The sequence below is a fragment of the Colletotrichum orchidophilum genome (assembly GCF_001831195.1).
Source record: "Colletotrichum orchidophilum strain IMI 309357 chromosome Unknown Scaffold_98.1, whole genome shotgun sequence".
Lineage (NCBI taxonomy): Eukaryota > Fungi > Ascomycota > Sordariomycetes > Glomerellales > Glomerellaceae > Colletotrichum > Colletotrichum orchidophilum.
In genome coordinates this window covers 178853-188506 of record NW_019173054.1, presented here as the reverse complement: position 1 = coordinate 188506, position 9654 = coordinate 178853, and the positions used below count along the sequence as shown (strand labels likewise).

Genomic DNA, 9654 nt, shown 5'->3' with positions numbered 1-9654 from the left:
TCGAACTTTCAAATGATAATTTCGGCGTCGTTGGATGGGAAGGGCTTAACATCTCGTGTCGTTAGCCGAAGCCGCTTTACTAGTGCAAACCGAATACACGAACTGCACCTGAGCTGGAACACGAGGCGATTATGAGATCAATCAAATGATGAGGCGACCGAGACTCTCTTTTGGTCTGGCTGCATATTTCATGGGCTAATAAAGTAGGCAGCGGATGCAGCGGTGCCACCTCCTAGTTGTAAAGTTGTATGCACCTCGCGTAGCTTCAAAATTTGGCGCTCAGGTCAGTCGGCTAAGGACAAACCGGCGCGTACGGATACATAAGGCTTAGATGTTTTTCTCGGATCCGTGGTGGCAGATAAGAGAGTGACACTGTGGCAACTTCTTTCTTCCAGACTCTTGACAAGACCTTTGGGGTTCATCCCAGTGATGCTGGACTTGTTGTCAGTCGGGTATGTGGCTGCAGGGCTGTGAATGTTCATCATACAGACTTTGGACGATTGGAGGAGACGGCGTGCGGGCACTGACAGCTGAGCAAACACCATGTTCTTCGTACCTTGTCGTGCCTTGATTAAATGAGTCCTCGACAATTTTCTCCACGGTCTTAACATAGAGACAGCAGACCAAGCCCGAAGGGGACACCGAGACCTCAAGAGCCAGGACGAATGGAATTGCGCAGAGGAACTAGGAAGGCTCGACTGTCAAGGACACCCTCGTAAGGGTTGGCCAACGAGATGGGTCAAAAGGCAGCGAGGAGGGAAGCAGGGCCATCAGCTAAGGTATGAATACAGTCAGCTCGCGAGGGTACCGTAGGTTCGTGGGTGCATCGATGCACCGTGTCAAGACGGGCCGAAGGGGGTCTCACACGGCGCTGCGAGAGATGAAAGGACTCGATAGACTGAGAAGGAAGGAATCATGCTAGAACGCGAAGGCGCTGCCACGCTGCAGTGCTGCACCTCCCATTCCAAGTCCAAGGTACCTGACCTGCCAAGAATATTGCACAGACCCAAGCAGTTAGCGCCGATAATTTGACGGGCAGCCGACCAAGTTGATAGCCAATGGTAGGGCGGAGGGAGGAAAATAGGCTACCCCACACACCTTTTGCTCATCCTCCCGTCTTTGGCCCGATCGGGCTGTCTTCCGTGCAGACTTCTAGAAGCTTTGCCGCGCATCTACCTGGCTGGCCAACTGTTACAATGTAGCTTCTAGCTTACAGCCATAGTCGTCGTCAAAATCATGTCCTCCTTCCTTGAGGTAGGTACTTAGGTAAGGTGATGACACTGGCAACTGCGGATGCAGTGCGGATGCAGACAAAATTCAACCTGGCACCTTGGGTATGAGGCAAGAACTGGCGCAGCTGGCCAGCCTCCAGGCCGGGGATGCTCCTTCCTGGCGTGGTGGGGGTGCCAGAAAACAGGAAACGTTCCGCCGTCGACCCGTCGTGTAATGTTCGTCCTGCCAAAGAGCACCTTCTATATTGCTTGCCTCAACGGCCCGAAGATATCAGTAACAAGAGTATCCGTACCAAGAGTACCTTCCTTGAGATATTCGTACATTAGGCAAGGTAAGGTATCTACCTATCTCATCCTCAACTTTATCTGATCCTGACACCGCCCGTGTGCTAGGAGTACTCTCCGTATCCGTACAGGGTAGTTATTTGTAACCTCAGGCCTGGGATCCAGGCCAGCGTGCCACCCTCCAAACCCGCCCGTACCTTGGATGTATGCGTGCCTCAGGTCTACAATGGTAGTGCACTTCGCTTCGTGAGCTGCACCGCCTTCCCAGGTAGGTAGGTAGTCGCCGGGCGGTAGCGTCACACCCCACGCCCTCCCCTCCCACATTATCCCGCCGCTCGTTTCTCTCTTGCGAAAATTCTTCTTCCTTTCCACCCACAACAAACTACCACTCCAACTCATCCAACCTCGCATCGCTTTGCCTCAACCTTTTTTTCAGCCCTCCATTTCCATCCGAATCGTCGTTTCCCAGGCCACTACTGATGCTTTGCCACTCGCACGTCAAGGCCGGCACCGGCAGACGTTGTAGTTCACCGCGGTTGCTGCGGTTGCCTACGTTAAGGCTTTGATCAAACCCTTGGCCTTGTCATGAGTCTCATCTCACAAGGTTTCAAGTTCGACGTGCTTCACAACGGCTCTATTCCGTCACACAACAGGACAGCCACCTCCCCACTGGACTGGCGAGGCTCACATCAGTCTTCGCGCCATAGTCTGTCCAGTCCTCCCTCCTGCTTTACCTCCGCATCCACCATGACTGCACGTTCACTTTCTCCACACCTTTTTCTGAGCAGCCATGATGCTTTTTCGTGATGAAACTGCCAGCACTACGCCCAGCGTAGATCGGCATCAACCGTCGCATATCAATCGGCGTTGGTGTTTTCGCTCCTGGCACAGAACAACTATTCAAAACCCGTTGCTGGGCACCTGGCTTTGAGCAGTCGTCTTGACTATCATGAGAAGTTGGGAATCAGCTGAGGTTACATCCGTATGTCCACGTCCCAGGTTGATGTTGAATCCAGCGCTGAGTGCTTTCGCATATCAGCCGGGGGCTGCGGCGGCTCTGAAGTTGGGTTCCTAACGACCCATGAGGACTAGAATCATTGTTCAGTCCCCAGCCGTACCAACCCACCTAAAAGGTCTTTAAGCACGTGACAGAGGTTGTATTCTTGCGGACATGGTCCCATATCACAGTGGAACCTACCTTACCTAATTATGATTGGTAGTGTGCTACTGTAGAGCGGCGAGACCCTTCTTAGCGACTCCCGTTGCTGCTACCCTTACTGTTAGCGGGTGTAGTCGCGGTGTGCGCAGGCACTCATTGATGGATGTCTCGCAACTCTAGTTGACATGGGGTGTAAACCGTTTGAAGCAGTCCAAACAGACACGAGCAACTATCCATATCAGTTACAGATACACTTTGGGGAGAACGGCAGATGACGAGAATTGACCGGCATGGGTTTTGTGCCACCGTCCTAACCATCGGAAACTGGAGAACGTGCCACGGTCAATGATGTTGGGCACCACCCCGAAAGGGGGAGGCTTCTTCACCTCGATTGCCTACTGAGCCGGCGTATCCCCAATGATTTACTCTCACGCTCCCGCACGGAAACCTCAGGTAACAGAAGATGGAAGCCCCAGTGTTGCAAGACATACAAAGAAGCAGAGTGAATAGCACGGAATCAGGAGCCGTCCGAGGTGCATCATTTTCCGGCATAATTCGGGGCGTTCTCACCCTCATCCTGTCTTTACCGTCTCACCGTAACGTGACGAGGCTGGAGGATAGGCAACCCAAGCTTGCATACATACATTGTACAGATACCTGTACGAGATATACGGACAGGACCGGGAAGGGTGATTGTCTCGCTTACTTCGCCTAGCAAAGGTTTCGAGTCTACGCGGGAGTTGATGGATCATGGATAAGCCAAGTTGCCAAGGTCAGACGTTGGAGTTGGAGCAGGGACGATCGAGACAGTGCGACAGTATCCTCTGCCCCGGGGCAGGCGAAGACAACTGAAGTCGTGTAATTATGTGTCTACCTTGAGGTAGCTTAGATATACATGTTGGGGAATATTCGTACTTTGAGACGTTTCTCTCATCATCCCAGGAACCAACCTTAGTTACCCCCTCACCACCCTGCTGCGTCTGCGTCCCTTGACCCGTACTTGCTTCCTTTGGTGTAAAACCCCTCGAATGAACCCGTTCCTTCATTCCTTCGCCTCTTCCTTCTTGCCCGTGGGGAAAGTTCCAGGTTGCCTTACCTACCAGCTCCTACGCCGGCTCCAGCTGCAGCTTCCGCCTCAGCGATAATGGCGTCGTCCAGTAGTGTCTCGCAGGTTGCGCCTGCCACCGGGCGTGCACCTGAAGTGGCCTCAGTCTCCCTGATCACTCGACGGGCCCCACCCCATACATCCAATCGGCCCCAATCAGATACCTTACCTTCAGATGCGCTGCATGGGACCCCCCTTTCCCCCTCCCTCAGGTCCCCTCCTGCTGCTGGACGGTAGACCAGGGCACCCTTCCACGCACCTGCATCCCAATTTATCCCGTTCACCACCACTTATGGCATCCCATGGTTGGTATTCCGCCCCCGGGTCATCGCCTTCGCCATCGTGATCCCCTCCGCCTTGCCCTGCCATCCCGTTCCATTTTCTCCTTGGGTCTGTCTGGCTGGGTCCCTGCCGAGTCCGCCTTTACGCTGAAGCAGCGGGCACGCCCACCCGCGCATTCTCTCTCACGGAAAGGGCCAGCGCGCCGCCAGTACCGGCACCAGCATATGTGGCCAGGATCAGCAGCGGGTAAGAAGAAGAACGACAAGAACAAGAGGCACAGGGAGAGGAAGAAAGGCATGAAGAAGAAGAAGAGGCACAAGAAGGCGAGGGACGGGAAGAAGAGGGAGAATATAGGAGATGAGGCAGAGGCTCAGGCTCCTGCTCCTGCTGCCGCCGCCGCCGCCGCCGCCAATGCAAGTGTCGCCCAAGGTAGCCGCGCCGCGCCTGGCCTTGCCCTGCATCATCTCAGTCTCACCCAATTCTTGAATGCCCCCAAACATTAAAATGGCTTCCCACATCCGCCTCCGCATCGCCGCTCGGCACCTGCCCCTTTACCTTGCCACTTGCCCCATGCCCTTTCTTTTCTGCAATCCCTCAAGAGATTCATCGCGTCTCCCAATCTCGAGCCGGTCAGGCGACGCTTTGCTCTCCTCCTTGATTGTCAAGACAGGACACCCGGCTTGTGCTCCGCACACCACTGACAACGGGCAATCATTGCATAGTCTCCAGCAACTACCTTAGCTGCCAGGCCGCTCGAATTGAGCATTTGTGGCGCCTTTCTTCCAGCCAGCGCAAAGGCAACCTGGAACAACCAAGATAATCACTAAGACAACAGGAGAAATCGCTACCTACGTCCTACGGTCCAAGGTACAACACCTACCTACATTTCGATCGAGTCATCGCCTACTTTCCCACCAATCACAGCCAGCTCGCCAAGGTCCCGACACACTTTGGAAATCCCAGGTTCCAAGGTCTTTAGCTGTCTCGCGTTAGCTCCGAGGACCAGTCCGGTTCACTACCCTAAACCCGCCCTTGGCCGACCTCAGACTCCCGTCTTCTGAGCTCGTCCACTTCGGGCTTCACCACCGAAGGGCCGCACCACCAACCAACCGCCGTCGTCTCCAAGGCCAAGATTACAGTACCTGCCGTCAGTTAAGACGTACAGACTTCGACGCCGTTCCGCTGCAGACCTGTCAGCGTGCCAGCAAAAGGGAACCCCGAACCCCCACCCTGCTGCACTGCTTCCAACCCCTCTTGATCTTCACACACCCTCCACGACTGGTCGGCAGGCTTTCCCTCCGGGTCTCCGAGTCACAGTCTCGATTGCATCTCCCTGCAACCCCAAACCGGACACTACGAATACACAGTAGGCGAGAGAAGAGCTGGGAAGGCGCCAACGCCGGCAATCGCTGCGCTGCACGGTCTTCGTCGACAATCACAGTCCACTGTCTGCCACACACCGACCACATCCTGGCTTGTCGCACATGCTCAGCCCTTACACCCCAGGTACGAGCACCTTACGACCCTCACTGGCGACATTTTGACTAAAGACGCGCAGCGACCTACTTGTCAGGCTGCCCTCCAACACTGCCAGCTTGTCTACCGCCGGTCCCCCTTAGCAGTGCTACCCTACTGCCGGCTCTTTTTTACCGTCTGTGAAAGCCCCTCGGCCGCGTTGTCCTTGGTTTTTCGTCACCGACAGCCGAGAACAGAACCTCTGCTCTAGATGTTCTGCCTGTTGAGAATCCCAAGTTGATCGAGCAACTCGGGTAAGCCAGACCAGACACAACATCGGACGGGCGATCAAAACTCTCCACAAAACACCCACCACTTGACTAGAGGTACCCACTTGTTCCGGACGTTGACATCGGTCAATTGGTCCAAAGTACCTCCGTACCTCGAAGCTTGACCGACCCTGCCCTCGTCCGTCTTCCTCATCTCTTTTTTGATTTTTATGAAAATCTTTTAGCAACTATACCCCACGGATATGTCCGATTCATAGACATCCATACTTTGTTGTGCTTGGCCGTCGCTCTCATTCCAGTATCTCCCCTCTTCTCAGCAAGAAAAGAAGAGGGAAAAGGTTCCGTCACCCTCCTGTACAACCCTTGGCCAAGTTCCCACCAGCACCAGCCGTACGGACGGACACGCAGAACCCTCCGGCTTCCGCTACCGGCTGGCCCAACTTTTGGCCATCGCACCCACGGCATCCAACCAGGGGCACTAACACGGCCCCCCCCCTCCCCCCAAAGCCCACGCCAAACATTCTGTAACGAGACCGAAGAGCTCCCGCTCCACGCTCCAGGGCAAGAAAATCCCACTTTCCAGGCCGACCCGACCTACCACGCCCTCGTCCTCGACTCGACCGTTTCTTTGGACGCCTGCCGACCGCCGATTGTCTTTGATCTCCCTCCTGCCCAAACTCCTTGTGGCGGGGAACTTAGAATCGCTTTTTTCCTCCCAACCTTTCCTTTCGCATTTGCTGGTCGTTTTGCCTCGCCAGACATGATTATCGACGGGGAGAAGTACGCCTGCGAGGCCTGCGTTCGGGGTCACCGTGTTAGCAACTGCCAACACTCTGGTAAGTCTTGGGCATTTGCACTCTCCGTCATTTTCAATTGCATCCGTGCAGTCGAGTTAGCCATGCAATAAGGTACCCCCCAAGCTACTTGACCTCGGGTTCCCTTCTCCAATTACGCCACTGAGCATTGAGTCCTGGCAAACTCGTGCGGCTAACCGTGTCTCTTGCTGCAGATCGTCCCCTTCAACATATCAACAAGAAGGGCCGCCCCGTCTCCCAATGTCAACATTGTCGCTCGATGCGCAAGTCGCGCTCTGCTCACATCAAGTGCGACTGTGGCGAGAAGACGAGCAAATGCGCTCACCTGCAACCTCTAGTGGATGGCCATCGAGGTGAGTCTGCTTTTGCTCTTGACGACACAGCAGCCGGCCTTTATGATGAGAACATCAACACTCTAACACTCATGTCCCTCATGTACAGAGACTTGCTGTTGCAACCATGGTGGTCGCTGCACTTGTAGCCACAAGAAAGAACCCGCACTCGACACCGTCCCCGAATCCGACTCCGACAAGGAAGACATTGCTCCTCGACCGAAGCCGTCCATCCGCAGGCGGCGGGCGAACACGGTTCACTCTGATGGCATGTTGACCTTTGACGAGCACGGTCATCACAAACCAGCCCACAAGCACAACAAGGCTTCTCAGAAGTGCGGGCCCTATCAACTCAACCGTGTCAACTCGTTGCACAGCACCAGCAGCTTGGGCAGCCATTCTCCGGAGCGCCACAGTGACAACCCTCTCAAGGATCCCGTATCAGGCTGTGTCGCGCCTCTGCAACAGAGACTAGTCAAGTCTGAAGCTGCGTCTCCACTCATGAGAGGCTCATCCAGTTTCCAGCAACTCAACAACCAACTTCCGCCCCTTGATCTTTCCGGGATCGAGTACCCGACATACGTACCCAACGGCTCTTTTGACCTTTTTGGTGGATCGGGAATGTCGTCGGATCACGATGCGCCGATCTTTAGTGCTGGGTTAAGCGCTGCGTCTGTGGATTGGAGCCACATCGATCTCACTGACAGGGCGGACAAGTTTGCTCCCTCGAGTTACAGTCAGGCTGGTGCTCAGAGTTTTAACGGCATGTTCGACTTTGCTGCCAGCTCCGAGCCAGCTCCCACTCTCGCCGCGACGACTTCGACATCCGGGGAGGTCTCCGAGGTAGAGGACAACTTCATCGCTGGTGACAGTGACTACGACGGCTTCGGGACTGGAAGCAACAGCTTCATTCACCCAGCAAGTTTCCTTGCTACCGGGGCAGACCTCAGCACGATTGACTACGACAGCTTTGCCAAATCATCAAACAACAAATATATGGCGGCACCCTCTTCGTTTGATGACGGCGGCCCGATCGCCGGCGGTTCTCTTACTTTTGACGATGACCCGGCGTTCTGGGGTCAGCAGTTCAACGATGGCATAACCACGTATCAAGAGTCGCCCGATGGTCTGCCTCAGTTTCAGCCGGAATCCTGGACACTGCCATAGGCGTTTTGATATGATGACAGTTTCAACGCTTGCACGCCCATGATATCCAGACCATCGATTTTAGACGGCAAGCACAGGCGCAAGGAATGCGAGCATAGGCGGGACGAAATTTGTGGTGGACGACTGGATAGATGCCCACTACGATATCCATGCCTGGAGTTGGCGTAGACTTCTTCTTTTATCATTTTATGACTCTATTCGGACAGCGTTAGAGCTTTTTTTCTTTTTTTTTAACATGTTTTGATGTTCGGCTTGACTACGGGGCTGAAAAAGAAAAAAGACGGGGCGGGCGGCTCAAAAGAGAGTGACAGCATCTCATTATCACTACCATCATCAATTGGATATGGCGTCAGGCATCTGGGTAGCATCTGGGTGAGGCTGTACGGGATTGACTGGTTAGAGATGACAACGAATTATGTACCTAGGCCTTGGAAACTGGATATCAGTGTGCAATTGGCCCACCTTCACGACATGTTATTACTTCTCACTGCACATGGACAAGCTGTATATAGAAAGCCAAGCAGTGCAATTCCCTTGTCGAGTCGTAGGGCAATCAAGAGAGGATCGGATGAAAGGCGAACGTGGAGACGCGCGTACCATTATCATCACCTCGATGACTATGAGGTGTTGCTGCGCATGTGTGGAAGCCAAGGCTGTCTGTGTCTCATCACTCCTTCCCCTTCAATAACTGGGTCTCTAAGACCACCAGGAACAGGCCAACAGCTGCGGGATGAGAGGCACGATGCACCAGCTTAGCTTATGGTAACACGCTGCTGATCGAGATTCGTAAGTACCTTATAAGAGACAAAGGATTTTGACTCGACATTGGCAAGTTAGTGATCCCTACGTGATTTAGCTATGAGCTTGGCTTTATCGATGCTTCTTTCCGCTTGTTTTGACAGTGTAATAAGTATTTTGCAGCCCCATCACTAATCATCAATGCAAGTCAACAACACTGTTAATGCCCGTCAAGCGGTCAAAACGATGCACGAACCGGAGACCGCATGTGTATGACGAATAATGAGATGAGAGAGGGGCACAGGCCAAACGACCTAATAAAACCAAAGCTACGGGTACGTAGCTTCGATGATGGGGCCCACATCAATCAGATAAACCTGGAAAGGGCCTTGCAATAGCGATTGAGTTATGCGGCCTCGGAGGGCTGTTGTTGTTGTTGTTGTTGTCGTCGTCGTCGTCGTCGTCGTTGTTGTTGGACGATGGCTTGCATTTGTTCAGTGCTGTAAAGAGCATCGTGCCGCTGCCTTCCTATCGTGTGCTGCTTCTGATGCCCTGCTGACAGTTGCTATCCAATTCCTACTCCGGTACCTACTTACCTGAGTGTTTTGAACCAAGTCAAGCGAGACAAAACAACCAAAACCAAGGCCGGCAGTAGGGACAGGCAGGCAGATAACTGCAACCTGCAGGCGGCTTCACGAACTACATGTACCTTAGGGCTTCAGGGCTCTTTCTAAGGACCCTCATTTCCTGTTCCTGCATATCATCCGGGCTGGCTTCGCCTCGCCATCGGCGTT

At 53.9% G+C, this 9654-nt stretch overlaps 2 protein-coding genes across 2 annotated transcripts; both read left to right on the top strand.

The window, feature by feature from the left end:
- Positions 1 to 4083: 4083 nt before the first annotated feature.
- CORC01_10184 (uncharacterized protein) lies at positions 4084 to 4566 on the top strand (the record flags this gene model as incomplete). Its single annotated transcript, XM_022621813.1, has 1 exon — positions 4084 to 4566. One exon carries the CDS (start codon positions 4084 to 4086, stop codon positions 4564 to 4566), a length of 483 nt encoding a protein of 160 aa, XP_022471713.1.
- Positions 4567 to 6568: 2002 nt separating this feature from the next.
- CORC01_10183 (copper fist DNA binding domain-containing protein) lies at positions 6569 to 8122 on the top strand (the record flags this gene model as incomplete). Its single annotated transcript, XM_022621812.1, has 3 exons — positions 6569 to 6644; positions 6818 to 6976; positions 7065 to 8122. The coding sequence occupies 3 exons, from the start codon at positions 6569 to 6571 to the stop codon at positions 8120 to 8122; spliced, it is 1293 nt and encodes a 430-aa protein (XP_022471712.1).
- Positions 8123 to 9654: the final 1532 nt, after the last annotated feature.